We start from the raw sequence: 14,916 nt of genomic DNA on the forward strand, positions 1-14,916 counted from the left end.
TCTCAGTCCGTGTTAGCAGCTGTAACATTCCAAATGCCACCTCTGGATACAGCAACACTCAGTATTATGGCTGAAAAATAAATTGGCCATTAAGTTGCAGCCAGTTAGTATACGGCCAAAACTCTGCAGAAACCTTGACCCTGGATGCACACTGGCAGCATCTAGGGTCATTCGGAGGATCTATTCACGTCACTGCTCAGATGAGCGGTGACGTGCGAACAGCAGCAGTGCTGGCCATACAGAGTACAAATCTGACACCCGCAGCTGTTCACATACAGTGTGTGCAAACAGTGTTTCCTCCCACCAGCAAGAATTCAATTGCGGATGTCCGCCTTTGGCTGCAGAGAGGCATCATGCACACAGCAGCCTAAGTAAAAAGACTTACCTCCTGACTGAGCAGAGGTTTGGACAGCTATCTGGGTATGTTCAGATGACCCCGCCTGTATGAATAAATCGAGATGTTAATATGGTAGGTAACATTTATGTAATCCAAACTGTAATAAGGAAAAAAAGAAAAAATTTCCCCTTTATGAGAAAAAGTCAAAGGTATTTTGCAAAAGTATCCAAGCTTTCAGCAGTTTAGTTTTTACAGCACTTATCCGCCCTATTCAAGAACTGCCATGCAAACTTCTATGTGAATATTCCAGGTGTATGGCAGTCTCTGGCTTAAAGAGCAACTCCACTTTTGTTGAGAAAAAAAAACATTCCCCTCTGGGTGACCTATGTACATTGCAGGGATTTTAACAAACTTTGTAGAGAATGACTACCTTTTGCTATTCTGAAGAAATAGCTTTTTGTTTTTGTGTCCATGTACAGAGTAAATCTAATGGGAGAGGACTTATAATTATTAATCTGTTTCTGCACCTGCATGGCTCTGATGAGGAAGGTGTCAGGGTCTGCATGCATCTAAATGTGCTTTCCCTTTGGGAGCATCTCACAAAAAAATGAAATTTTTTTTGCAGGGAATGCCAAAAATCAGATTTTTATCTTAGTACAGATGTCTGGGAAAATCAGTAAGTCAACCACACAAGCAGGAAATTCCATTTTCAGGGGACACCATCTGTGTACATAACACCTCCAGGTAGCCATATAGCAGTGCATTTTCCAGAAAATGACAGTCCTGCAGATTGTAAAGGAAGGGTCATTTTAAATAACATTACATTACAATATGACTTGAGATGCAATTGTATATGCTATATTAAATTTTTTTTTAATTTGATAATTGTATTTCCCACGAAAGTGGAGTTATCCTTTAAGTACTTTGAGTCCCTAACTCAAAGTAAGCAGCAGGCATACTCGTCTCGAGTCAGACACTCAAAGTATTGAAGCCACTGAACCTCCATAACAATCAAGCAGCCAGCATTTTCTTGTAGCAATAGCTAATTTCTCTTAAAGCAGAGCTAAACTCTGCGGATACTTACCTCCCTTCAACAGTCTGATATCTGTCTCTGGCGCCGGCATCTCCTGGGTGCTTGGCTGTGGCCACTCTCATTGGTTGGCATGGATGTCGTCATTCCCACACGTGCAGGAGTACAGTCATATGTATATTCCAGAGACCACTCCGAGCAGGCAGGAAGTTTTTTTTTTGTTTTTTTTTAAATGCAGGAGAGACATTACATGTCTCTCTTGCAATAAGCGCCTGTTTGCTCACAGAATAAAAGTTTACCCTGCAAAGACCCTGTCCACACCACTGATCTCTTCTGCAAAGAAGAGAAACTGACACCTGAAGAATCTTCAGACTTCGACACATTCAGTGCCGTCAGATTCCAGATCCCCTACTGCTCCCACCACCCCCTATGTCACTAATGTGTCCTATAGTGACATCTGTAATGCTCACCACACACGTTACAATATGATCGTACAATCTCCTTTAGATCTACCAAAATTTCTGCAGTGCAAGGGCCTGTCTGAATAGATACAAATTGATTGGTTAGAGTTAGCAGGTGCTCGTTTTACATTGTTTTAGAAAATGGAAAGTTGATTGCATAAATATTGTATGGTCAGATTTTAACAGCTATGATAACCCCAAGACACTGTGAATGACTGCGACCTCTTAGACCCCAGCCTGAAGGAGGCTGTGTGCCTCTGTTTAATACTGTAATTGTCAAATACGTTAACAGTGTTAAATACATTTACTAGGAAAAAAATTATATATTTATTACATTTTTGTGCATTAGCCAGCCTATAAAAAAACAGGGTAGGGTTTTTGTTAATGCAATATACCAAATAGAAGCCTTAAATGACCTAAAAAAAAAAACAAAAAACAAACAGGATATTTAGGTATCCACATTAGTTATAGCCAAGTTAAGTGATACATGCTAATGCTGCTAAATTAGGCCAGGGAATCTAGGAATTAATGAATTTTCAAACAATCTGAGAATTAGTTCAATCCAGTTATACCAGCAGTATAGGGACAGGGGTATAATTAATGACAGACGAGAAAACTACATTTAGCCAGCAAAAAAAAAGAAAAAATCAGAGCCATAATCCAATTTAAAGTATAAATGCACTTTAGCAATAAAGTGTTAATTTTATTTATAACATATTTACATTTTTGATTGTGGGAACACCTAAAGCTCCCACGTGGACAGGAACAGGGTTGGGAATCTTGTCAGCGAGACCTCACAGTTTGAGTTCCCAACATACGAAAAGCCACAGAAGAACTCAGACTATCAGGCCCCTGATGTTACCATATTAAAAAAAAAATAAAATAAAATAAAATAAATATATATATATATATATATATATATCTCTCTCTATATATATATCTTTCACGCAGGACAGGTAGGAGGATGAGGGAGGGAACATTTTTTAGAATAGTTCGTATTAGGCTTGAATTCCACTTTAATACAAGGAAGGCCTGAGGAGCCACAGCCCGCAGTACCCCTACCTTCTGCCATCCCTCAAGATGCCCTAGCTGCTTGCTCACCTCTGCAGGATTGTAGGTTGGAAGCAAACACTTTTACATGAGGTTTAAGATGTTTTCTTTTACATTTATCTGTATGCAATAAAATAAAAAATACTGTGCAATAAAAAAAAAAAAAAAAATCCTCAGTAGTTTTGTCAGTTTACATTTCTAGGCTGATGGATCTTAAGGAAATTGACACGGACACAATCACTTAGGATCTCTGATCTCTCAGGGAACAGAAGAAGAAAGGACAAAAAGGTAAAAAAGTTATAACTTGCAAACTTGCTATATTTCTATGAACATATTAAATGTGCCAAGATGCATTTTTTTTTTAAAGGATAAATTCACCTTTTAAACATGTTACACCTGTATTTAGGGTGTAACATTTAATATGTTCATGCACACCCCCCTCTCCTCCTAACACCCCCTCCTTCCCTGTGACAGCAAGCGTTGGGGTTCTTCTCCGCGCAGCCCCTGTCATATTTAAACTTGGCATGGCTTCACAGGACTCTGCCCGCACAGCCGCGTCAGTCATTCACAGGAATATGCGAATGAAGAAACTACAAGTCCCATCTTCCACTGTGGCACACAGTTTGTAGTTTTCAACAGACTGCAAGAGTTCTGAGAGAGCTTGTAGTTCATTGACACTTTTTCCAGCTTTCAAAAAGAAAGTCCATACAGAGGTTTGGGCAAGAAAGCTTGTCTGTAGGAACCTGACATTGCACCTGAAATCCACTGATTGTGGGTGCAATACTTTGAGGGCTCCTGTGAAAAAAAAAAAAAAAATGAAAATTTTGTTCCTGTATTAAAACGTGTATTTATTTATTTTTTCAGAAAGATGGACTTAGCCTTTAAACACTGGGGCAGCACAGTGGCTAAATGGTTAGCACATCCGCCTGGCAGTACTAGGGTCGTTGGCTCGAATCTCAGCCATGGCACCACCTGCCTGGAGTTTTGCATGTTCTCCCTGTGCCTGCGTGGGTTTCCTCCGGGTACTCCGGTTTCCTCCCACACTCCAAAGACATGCTGGAAGGTTAATTGGATCCTGTCTAAATTGGCCCTAGTATGTGTATGTATGAATAGGAGTTAGGGACCTTAGATTGTACGCCCCTTGAGGGTTAGGGACTGATGTGAATGTACAATATATATGTAAAGCGCTGCATAAATTGACGGCGCTATATAAGTACCTGAAATAAATAAATAAAACGCATGAAAACTCGAGAAGGTTAAAAAAAAAAAAAATCACTCACTTGGCTGCCAGATTCTGCTGTGTTGGATTCACTTCTCTCCACAGCTGGGATGGTGCGCAGGATCTCCTGGGCCTGGGTAACAATTAGCTTCAGTTCCTCCACAAATTTATCCTTTTCCACTTCTAACACAAAGTCATCTTCAACCTATTTAAAAGTATTATTTTAGGTAAATGCAAGCTGAAAATACTCAAATTAGTAAAAAAAAAAAAAAAATTATAGAAATAAGCTTCAGTTTTATTACAGTATGAAGAAAGATCTACTTTTTAATATTGCTTTATTGTCACATTATAACCAAAAATGAGTGTACAAAACCAATACCCATCAACCCACTAAGTAACAGATTATCTGACCCCAGTAAGAAATATCAAGAGAATCAGATCAGAGCAAAGAGTAACGACTGGTTCCCAAAAAACCTTTTGCAATATGCACTCCACTCTGCTGTCCATATTTTGGCAGTACCCAATTAGTGGAAGGATTTAGAAAACAGTGGTAGCTTCACAAATCTTAGAGGGCAATATCTGAACCCATATAAAAATCTTTAAAGTTCTATCTGTTTTCTGTGAAGCATGGAGCAGTGCATATGCAAAATCTAACATCTGCTAGCAATAAAAAAAAACAAAAACATCAATGTGAAGAAAGCACTTTAACCGCTTCTCTCCCGCCCGCCATATAGTACAATGACTGGCGCAAGGCGGCTCTCTCATTCTGGGAGGTTGTCATATGACGTCCTCCCATTCTAACCGCGAATGTGCGGCTCCGGGAGAGCGCAGCGCAGTGATCGGTAGTGCGCTGTGTCCCTCGGACACAGTGGATCACCGATCCACAGAAAGAGCCAAAGATGTCGGCTCAGTCATGTGATCAGCTGTGTCCAATCACAGCTGATCACATGTAAATAGGGAAATGCCAGTTATCGGCATTTCTCTCCTCTCGAGCTGTCACGCTGACAGAGGAGAGGAGAGACAGTAATCGGCATCCCTCAGAGGGGACATGTACACGGATGTATAACTCCAAAACAATTTGCACCCAGGTCATCTAGGCCTTAAGCAAATGTTCAGGCTCAGTATGGTTAATGGTCTATTTGTTTGACGTTTTTGCTGTCCAACATTTTGGGAGGAGGCTTCGGCAACACCAAAACTCACAAAACATCAATGTTCTTTCTGTCCTTGTTCATGGTCCTGCTCGGACAACTACCCTACCCAACAGGTAACTAAAGCAATGTGAGCCTAACAGCAACTCTGTATCATGTTTTTTCCCTGCTGAGGCCCTTGACATTGAATATCACAGGAGACTGAAATGACCAAACTTGACTATGCTGAATTCTAGGAAATATTCCCGGTTGATCCCTTTTTTCTTTGAGGGCCAGTTCACACTCCATGCGTTTCAGTTGCTTTTTTTGGGCATCCAAAATGCACAGCAAGTAGGTTATATGGTTGTCATAGTTCACATCAGTGCTTGCAGTTCCAGTGCGTTCCAGTTGCAGAAAAAAAAAAAAAAGTAGAACATGCTGCATTTTGTCTGCGCAGAACTGTACTGGAGCTCGGTAAACCGCACCAAAACGCACTGGAACGCACATGTCCCTATTTAAATTGAAGAAAAAAAGAGGGGGAAAAATGAACTGGAATTTATAAAAAAAAACGCACTGGAACGCATCAAAAATGCATCAAAAACACACATGCAAAAATGCATCTGGACTGCATTTCTGTAGTAGTGTGAACCACCCTAAAAGGAGAAGTATGGCCAAAGCCACTTATCACGTGGGTCACAGGAGTGCACTTATTTCTGCACTCCTGTGACCCAGATTCAGCCGACAGTGGGCCAAAGCCCGCTGTCGGCTGACATCACAGAGCTGCACCAGGTATTGCAAGGATCCTGACTTTAATGTCGGTAACTACCCAGATGTCACTCGCCACACCCGTCCCCTCCACAGCTGGGTGCTCCAGTGAGCACTGGAGGGGCTGAGCAGACAGCCAGTGCCGGTCAATCACCACTTTCTGCTCGGTGAAGACCAAGAACTGAGTGATTAGCAATCACTTGATCGCTCAGTTCTAGGTTTTAGAGCCAGCAGGGGATAGATGCAGCATCGGATCGGGTGAGTGGAGATGTTTATTTTGTTATATCCTACACTTATCCTTTAAAGGCTAACTCCAGCTTTAGCAACACTTGTATTAGGCGGTTTGAAAAAAAATTAAACCCAACCAACGAAAGGGGTGGGCCAAGGAAAGAAGGACTAGGGAAGAAATGGTTAGGTGATGCTGGACATCCTTCAGCCAGGAAACAAGGCTGAATCTGACTTACTGCAGGTCCTAATGCACAGTGTGAGAAGCTCACAGTATGCAGAGTAAGCAATTTCAGTACAGGTGAGGAACCTGGCCAACTGTGCAAGGCCAAAGGACAGCTTTAGGGTCAGTTCACATTATAGAAACGCAGTCCAAATGTGTTTCTGCGTGCGCGTTTTTAATGCGTTCCTGTGCGTTTTTGGTGCATTCCAGTTCCTCTCCCCCCCCCTCTTTTTCTTCAATTTAAATAGTGACATGTGTGCATTTTACCACGTTCCAGAGCAGTTCTGTGCAGGAAAAAATGCAACCTGTTCTATTTTTTTCTGCAACTGGAACGCACTGGAACTGCCAGCTCTGATGTGAACTATGACATCGACAACCATATCACCTACTTTCTGTGTGTTTTGGATGCAGAAAAAAAGCAACTGAAACGCATGTAGTGTGAAGTGGCCCTTAATACAATGGTCTGAAAACAGAGACCTCACTTCCTGCATGGGAGAATAAAGGGAGTCGCATGCCCTATTTCTTGAATTCCATCCTCCTGTGTGCAGAGCCAACATGCCAGTTGTTTGTTGGGTCATCCAGTGAACGTTTGGAGAAAAAAAAGAAAATATACACAGTCCAAGGGACATCATTGCCTCAAGGGAAGTGCAAGAGTTTCATCAGAACAGTGGCAAGACTTGTACTAAAGTACAGCTGAAAATGTTCCGTAGATTTAATTCAGTCCATGCAAAACCTTTCCACTTGCAACAACCACCAACATAGCAATAAAACCTCAGCAGACCAAGACGACTGTGTTTATTGCCAGATGTACTACAAGAGGATATTCACAACGCATACCTAGCCGTCCGATCTCAAGGAGTTGTTGTGATGATTAACCACTTCCAGTCCGGACACTTTTACTCCCTTCCTGTCCAGGCCAATTTTCAGCTTTCAGCGCTATCACTTTGAATGACAATTGCGCGGTCATGCAACACTGTACCCATATGAGTTTTTTAGCATTTTTTTGAGACAGATAAAGCTTTATTTTGGTGGTATTTATTCACCACTGGGATTTTTATTTTTTTTGCTATGTAAAAAAAAAGTCCAAAAATTTTCAAAAAAAGTGTTTTTCTTATAACGTTTTGCAAATAAATAGTATTTCATCATAAATCTTGGCCAAAATGTATTCAGTTATATTTTTAGTAAAAAAAAAATAACCCAAACTAGTTTATAACCAAAATTATAATTTTTAAACATTTTTTTAATATTTTTTATTATTATTTTTTTTACATACTGTCACCCTAGCAGTACAGCGTCACCATGGTGACACTGTACTACTTGTGGGAGGTGATGAGGATTTTTTTTTTTTTTTTACACTGTTTGCTTTTACACCCATAAAGTATGTAAAAGCAATAATTTATCCTCCTCTCTAGCTGCATTCTTGCAGCCATTGTGAACTACTGAGTGAGCTGTGATTGGTCACAGCTTGTCACATGGTACAAGGCCATTGTGAATAGCCTTGTACCATGTGACCTCTGTGATCATTCACAGATTTCACACGTAGTAAGCAATGATGTCAGAAGTGCCATTTTCCTTACTACTATTCATGTGATCACTGATTGGCCAATCAGTGATCACATGATCGGGACCTCATACAGAGGTCCCGTCCGACGATCGGTGTTCCACTGTGTCCAGTGGACACAGCGGGCACCGGATTGTGGTGCTGCGCCCACAAGCAGGGTGCAGGGAGGCCGTTTATAAACGGCCACCCGACCCTGCACTGCTCCTGTCCAGCCATTTATATACAACAGCCGGACAGGAGGTGGTTAAACCATCTAGGATCAGATCCACTGAAAATACTGCAATTCACAGATATGCTGGGACAGAGGCAGACTACCTCCAGAGACTACGTAGTCAAAATATATGAAAGAAATTGGACATCTTTTTGGAATGAATCTAATGTTTCCAACGGAATTACCTGTTTGGCTTCTTTTTTTTTTTTTGGAAAGAAGTGTAGAAAAGAACATTACTATTCCTTGTGTAAAACATCTGTATATAAATGGGTGGGCCTTGTTCTTAATGGAAAACAAGCTAATCTTAACAGGAAAAAAAAACCCACACAGTATAACAGATATTACCCTTAAAGTGGAACTAAAGCCATACAGCTTACTTCTGTTCTCATGGTCAAACATCTGCTACCGCTTTTTTCTGGGTGCCGAGCTGCAGCTGTCTTGATTGACCAGCACGGGATGATGTCACTCCGGCACATGTGCAAGAGTTCAGTCATCCCGGTACACAGGATTGCTGAGCAACCACAAGGCACTGAACCTTCGTGAAATAAAGCATGAACTGATCAAGTGGTGTAACAGCCAGGAAGCACATCTTCGGTGTTACCATTAAGCCCTGGTTCACACCAATGCAACCTTGGGAGTTCAAAGTCACATGACAGGTTGCACCCCAATACCGGCAATGGAACTGGTGAAATCGGTGCGACAAAAGTCGCAGCGACTTTGAAAAAGGTTCCTGCACTATTTTTGTGCGACTTCATTGCATCTGTTAATGAAGTCTCCATGAGTGTCAGCAAATCGAAAAGAAGCCACACAGCAGAGTCAGAACACAAAGAAGTTGCGTGACTTTGCTGTCGCACTGATGTGAGCCTGGGCTAAATGTCTATTTCACACTTTTAATTAATTATTTATTTCAGGTACTTCTATAGCGCTGTCAATTTACGCAGCGCTTTATACACACACACACACACCAGTCCCTAACCCTCAAGGGGCGTACAATCTAAGGTCCCTAACTTACATTCATACATACACATATTAGGGACAATTTAGACAGGATCCAATTAACCTACCAGCATGTCTTTGGAGTGTGGGAGGAAACGGGAGTACCCGGAGGAAACCCGCGCAGGCACAGGGAGAACATGCAAACTCCAGGCAGGTGGTGCCGTGGCTGGGATTCGAACCAACGACCCTAGTACTGCCAGGCGGAAGTGCTAACCATTTAGCCACTGTGCTGCCTGACAATGACTTCGAGCCATCCATAACACCACACAAAAAAGGGCGCCTCTGCTGCATTAACACCCAAGGAATTTTGTTCCCCTGTCCACCCATGAGGTCCATCCACCACTGCAACATCTCTCCTGAGGACCTAGGGCTGGGTACCCCCAGAGGCATCAAGGGTGACCTCCCACCTCCAGCCTAGAAAGAGGGATATTCTCCACATGGCAACCTGGAAGGTTGCAAAGAAGTTGGAGAATCGCAAGCTTACTAAATGTTAAGTGCTTTTCACCTTTTTTCAAATCACCAAACTTCCCAAAATACTGTATATTTACCACACTATAAGCTCTCTTATCCTTCTCTACTCTTTTTATCTTTTCCCAGTGAAAAGCGCAGAGTGCTTTTCCCCGCCATAACTCCTACGGAGGATCACTACCCTACAAATATTCTAATGTAGGAGAGAACTTTTTAGAGCATCCCGTTCTGAACTGCAAAATCGAATGCACTGAAGGGGGGTGTCAGCTGGAAATTAAAAAGCCACTTCTGATAAACAATAGAAACATTAGAAATAACATAAGTTCTATGCAAAGCTTACCATGTAAAGAGCAATGTCCTCTGGAGCATCCCCATCTGCATCAAATTTAAAAGTGACCATCTTGTTGCTATGAGTCTCAAGCTGGCACTCCACCATATTATCCCCAAATTTCGGAACCTAAAAAGCAAGCAATTTGAAAGGCTTTAGCACTAATACTTCCACATAAACACTAGCAATGGCCAAACATAGATACTGTAAGGAAGGCCATAGATTATTCAATTTTCTTTCCTGCAACCACCGTTTTCAGGAAAGAAAAGTGCACTGACTGTGTTGTTGGGGGAATCCTTCCTGCGGAGCTACTGTGTTCTCCCGGCAGGGAGCCTTCCTGGCCAGCAATACGCAATGATTACTGCTACCGGCTACAGCTGCCGGCAGCAATGGCATCTGAAAAATCCGACAGGATAGTTGTACTCAGGGGCGGACTGACCATTTGGAAACTCGGGCACTGCCTGAGGGCCCGGGGTCAGTAGGGGGCCCCATGAGATGCCCCTGGTACCTTTTTCATAGGCTTTTTTGAGTTTAGGCAAGGACACAGGGGCCCCATGATCCCCTATTGCCCGGGGGCCCCATGAGTATGAGTGGTCAGTCCGCCCCTGGTTGTACTGAAGTTAATCGGTGGATTGACTTCAGTACAACCAGCCTGTCCATAAACAGGTCAAATCTTGGCTGGTCCCTGCTGAACTGGCCAAGATTCGATCCATCTATGGCCAGCTTAACACAATGCAGCCCATCATTTAACAATAACTAAAAAAATATTATAATGGTGTCTCACCCTTCCACTGTTGTAAAGTTTGTATGAGAAATGATGCTATCTGTACAATTTACAACCGCTGACAATTCTATATGTGATGTTATTGGTTCTGTATAATAAATATTTTTATTTGTTTTATATACACATGTATATGATTTGTGCCTTTAAAGTCCCATTTTTAGAGGGTTTTGCTTCAATTTCCAGTAAGTTAGGGTCAATGGCACTGTCTAACACCACGTCAACCCCCTTCAAAATATTATGAGATCGCCTTAAAAGTAATCAGGTGTGTTGGAATTTTTCATTCAATTCTCTACTGATATTTGCTGACAAAATAATTATAGCTTATTGGTTCAGGAGGTGGATTTCTATTAAAGTTCTACTACAGCAACACAAGGGAACATAACAATGATCATAAGTAATGTCCCTTGTACTGATTTGTTGATTTGAGTAAACTTAGGCTTTAAAACCCAAATCCTGACAACACTTTTTTTTTTGTTTTTGTTTTTAGTTTTGCACCAAGTGGAATAGTTAGAACCTATCAACCTTTTAATTTTGTCTGTGCACCCAGTTCTCTTCACTTTTGACAGACAGAAGAGGAACTCAAACCACGGATATACAGAAGGATCGCCAGAACAAAAGACGAAAGAGAGTGCCGCAATATATTCTAATTGTAGATAAATAAAAGCAAAGTGCCAAAGCATGATGGGTGCCAGACCACTCCCCCTTCCTGAAGGGGCAACACCCGATAATAGTTGAATGAACTTAGAGGAAACCATTACCACAAAGATCTAAATTAGGTCCAGAATTAGAAACTCCTTGTTGACTGACACTGTTCCGGTTTCTGAGCTTACCGCTTTAAACAACCTTTAGGTCTCCTTCACAGCAGGAGGTGTGAGCATGTGCGTGCGAGATGGGCTGCCATATGTATGAGAAACGTGCAAAAAAAAAAAGTGACAGCACGATTTTAAAATCCACACCAAAATGCATGAAAGTGTACAATCCAAACGCACACGTTCCTGCGTTAAAAATGACTGTTTATAAGTGGGTGCTGCAGCCACCGTTGCCTGGAACAGAACAGAATCAGCGAGGGAGAATGTCACCAGCACACCGAGGATCACCAATATGGGTCCAAAGGTCTTAATGAACAATCACATAGTTACAGCAGGGCAACGTTTCGGAGTCTCACAGGACCCCTTTATCAGGCATGTGTCACATTACAACTTTTGGACCCATATTGGTAATCCTCGTGTGCTGGTGACATTCTCCCACACCAAAATGCATGGTACTGCGTCAACGTGTTTGGCAGGTGCAAATGCACACGTTTGCTTGATGCACTGTGGTGTCATTAAAAATAGCAACCACTCACATCTGCAAAAGGGCACTGTGTTTTTCTGCAGTGTGGGAAATGCACAGTTTTGGATGTCAATAAGCCCCTTACAGTGTCAATCCACAAGGATAATGTCATACCGATCCTAATAAACATCTTTGTGGTCACCGTTTCCTCGGAATCTGTTCATTTTTTTTTTTTTTTTTAATCAGGGGCTAAGCCCTGAGGAAGGGGGAGTGTTTTGGCCCCCAAAACATGTTGGCTGTTTTCATATGACCTATTTACCAACAATTAAAATGGCTGCAGTCAGTTACCCATGGAGGGAAGCCTTGCTATGTGAGGACTTCCCCACCAAAGCTATTAACCTCCCTAGCGGTATGATTATTTCATATTTTTGGTGCTGAAAGTGGTACCATTATTTTGCATGGAAATAAGTAGTTTTTTTTATTGTAGGCTGTAATTTTTAGGAATAACTCACTGAAATCTGTCTGAACAAGATTCTAAATCATACATTTAATTCAATAATATAATCAAACCAAAAACACTGAAATTTGAAATATAGCGCCAAGTTCGCACATCGCTGAGCAAAGTCGCAAAATTGTTTTCAGTGTCTGATGATGAATTTCCCCCACGAATCATTATCACTCAATTCTGCAAGTGGTTCTGGTTTACTATCGCTGTTCTCTAGCTGATCTAAACCCGCTTTTGACCTAAAGGGACACTTTTTGGACGCCATGGACTTTTCTAAGTTTCCAGGCAGAAAGAACATTCAAAATGCAGACAGGGGACAGGACAAAGCACTCGGGACAAAATGTATGTGAAATGGGTTGAAACAGCAATGTTTTACTATGTAAAATCGTTTTGAAAAAATGACTTTTTTTAAATTTTCAAATTTCCCGCCGCCGCCCGTACGTCCCGACGTCACAGGGACTGGAACACAGGAGGCGGATGCCGGCATCCGCCAGAGGAGATGGCCGGGAACGCTGCAGGGGACACATCATGGGAGCCAAGCACAAGGCAAGTGCTGCAGGGACTCCCTATGCAGCGCCGCATGGTAAGCCCGAGTGTAGCTCGGGGTTACCGCTTTTGGTACAGACCTTTTACCCCGAGCTACACTCGGGAATACAGTTAGGGAGGTTAAAGCAGAACTCAAGTCTCCATACTTACCTGTCCAACAATCTACACCGGCATCTTCACTTGTGTCTACTGGCCATGCATGCACAGGAGGCCATCATCCCAGCGCTTGGAGACCAGCCTGGCACTGTAAGCTGAGCTGTGCATGTGAAGCTCAGTTTACAGTATCAGAGAAGATGACAAGCAGGAAGGTAGGGGCATTTTATTGCAGAACAGACAGTGCATATCTCTTCTGCAATAAAATCCTGCCCGCTTGCAGTTTTTTTTTGTTTTTTTTACAGAAGGACTTCAGTTCCACTTTAAGCTTGTCTGAACACTTTCTTTCAACTGACTGCATGTACAAGTTTGCAAATTCCCAAATGGAGGGGAACTTACACTAAAGAAAATACAGGCAGAGTGAGGAAGATTAGAAACCCTGTCAGGATTTCATTGCAAAATATGTCCTGATAAGGGAAAATTGCCTTTATTTCCTTTCTAGATGAAAGGTGTCAGATATAACAGGAAGGAAAGGGAAAATCTCCCCTATACGGTCACTCGAGCATTTAAAATCTATTTTTATTCGGAACACTGACAGCATTTAAAACCATGCAAAATGACTTAGTCTTACTCCCTACATCCAAATCTAAAAAAAAAAAAAAAAAAGAAATTTGTCTGGAGTTGGGCTTTAAAGCATTTGCCTTAAGGACACTTACATATAGGAAGAGACACATACCCCTAAGAAAGACAAGTTAAACCGAGTCATCTTATCTGGCCGAGGGCAAGAAGCTCTGCGTTGCTTCATCTTTTCAGGCTTGCCATTTCCCAATGGAGCATCAATGCTGCCGGCATCTGCATGGGCACTAGGAATTGAACAAAACAGGTAGACACCATGTGAGCCAACAGAAATATTTTTTTTCATTTTTTTTTTTTTTAAAGATTTCTATAAATTTTTTTATAGAAAAATCAATACAAGAAAATAACGGTCAATATAAACAGTAGATACACATCAAAGATCAAAGTGTTCCGTGGTATTTCAGTACACATGGCCTATTACAATCATCAAAAGAAATGTGTACAGTAAATTAGAGATGCATCATTACCAATACCGAGCATTTTCCTGAGTACTCATTTGGAATGTCTTGCTTTGACTCGTTTTTTGGTGAACCTTGAAATCTTTGCTCCTCCCACAGACTTCCTGATTTAAGGCATGTCTCTGCACTTGCTGTTTGCCAGATTATTGTGCTCTCTCCAGCCAATCCTGTCACTCCTGCTGCTGTTCGTATCTACGCCACCACTCTTTACTGACCTTTAACTTGTTCCTCAACTATGCTTCTGCTCAATCCCTACCTGTGACCACGTTACTGACCTTTGGCTTGTTTACTACGCTTCGGCCCGATCCCTACCTGCTATATCTGCTACTGGACCCCGGGCTTGCTCACCTCTTGGTGAGGCGATCATAATCTGGTACTAACACGCAAAACCCATCTCCACCACCAGGAGCTCTGGTGAAAACCAGTTAGTGCTTAGACTCTGCACCTCGGGTAAGTCCGTGTAATCTGCCAGGGTGACCCGCTTGTTTACATATCCTGCTGGTCGGTGTGAGCCTCTCTACTGCTATAGCTACTGGTCTCTGACCTGACTCCGGACCACGACAGATACCCATCTGACGTGGTCCGGAGTCAGGTCAGAGACCAGTAGCTATAGCAGTAGAG

The 14,916-nt window shown here is 42.1% G+C and overlaps 1 protein-coding gene across 1 annotated transcript in view; it reads right to left on the reverse strand.

The window, feature by feature from the left end:
- The window catches only part of WNK3 (WNK lysine deficient protein kinase 3), a 190,185-nt gene that overhangs the window by 47,683 nt on the left and 127,586 nt on the right, over window positions 1-14,916 (reverse strand). The window contains exons 12-15 of the mRNA XM_089669140.1: window positions 13,938-14,064; window positions 10,014-10,130; window positions 4,159-4,302; window positions 386-440 (exon numbers count right to left, since the gene is read on the reverse strand). Of these exons, the coding sequence (XP_089525266.1) occupies window positions 386-440; window positions 4,159-4,302; window positions 10,014-10,130; window positions 13,938-14,064 (443 nt within the window). The remainder of the gene's footprint in view (window positions 1-385; window positions 441-4,158; window positions 4,303-10,013; window positions 10,131-13,937; window positions 14,065-14,916) is intronic.

This window comes from Staurois parvus, unplaced genomic scaffold (genome assembly GCF_062004578.1).
Source record: "Staurois parvus isolate SC_StPar_1 unplaced genomic scaffold, SC_StPar_1.0 ptg000068l, whole genome shotgun sequence".
Taxonomy (NCBI): Eukaryota; Metazoa; Chordata; class Amphibia; order Anura; family Ranidae; genus Staurois; species Staurois parvus.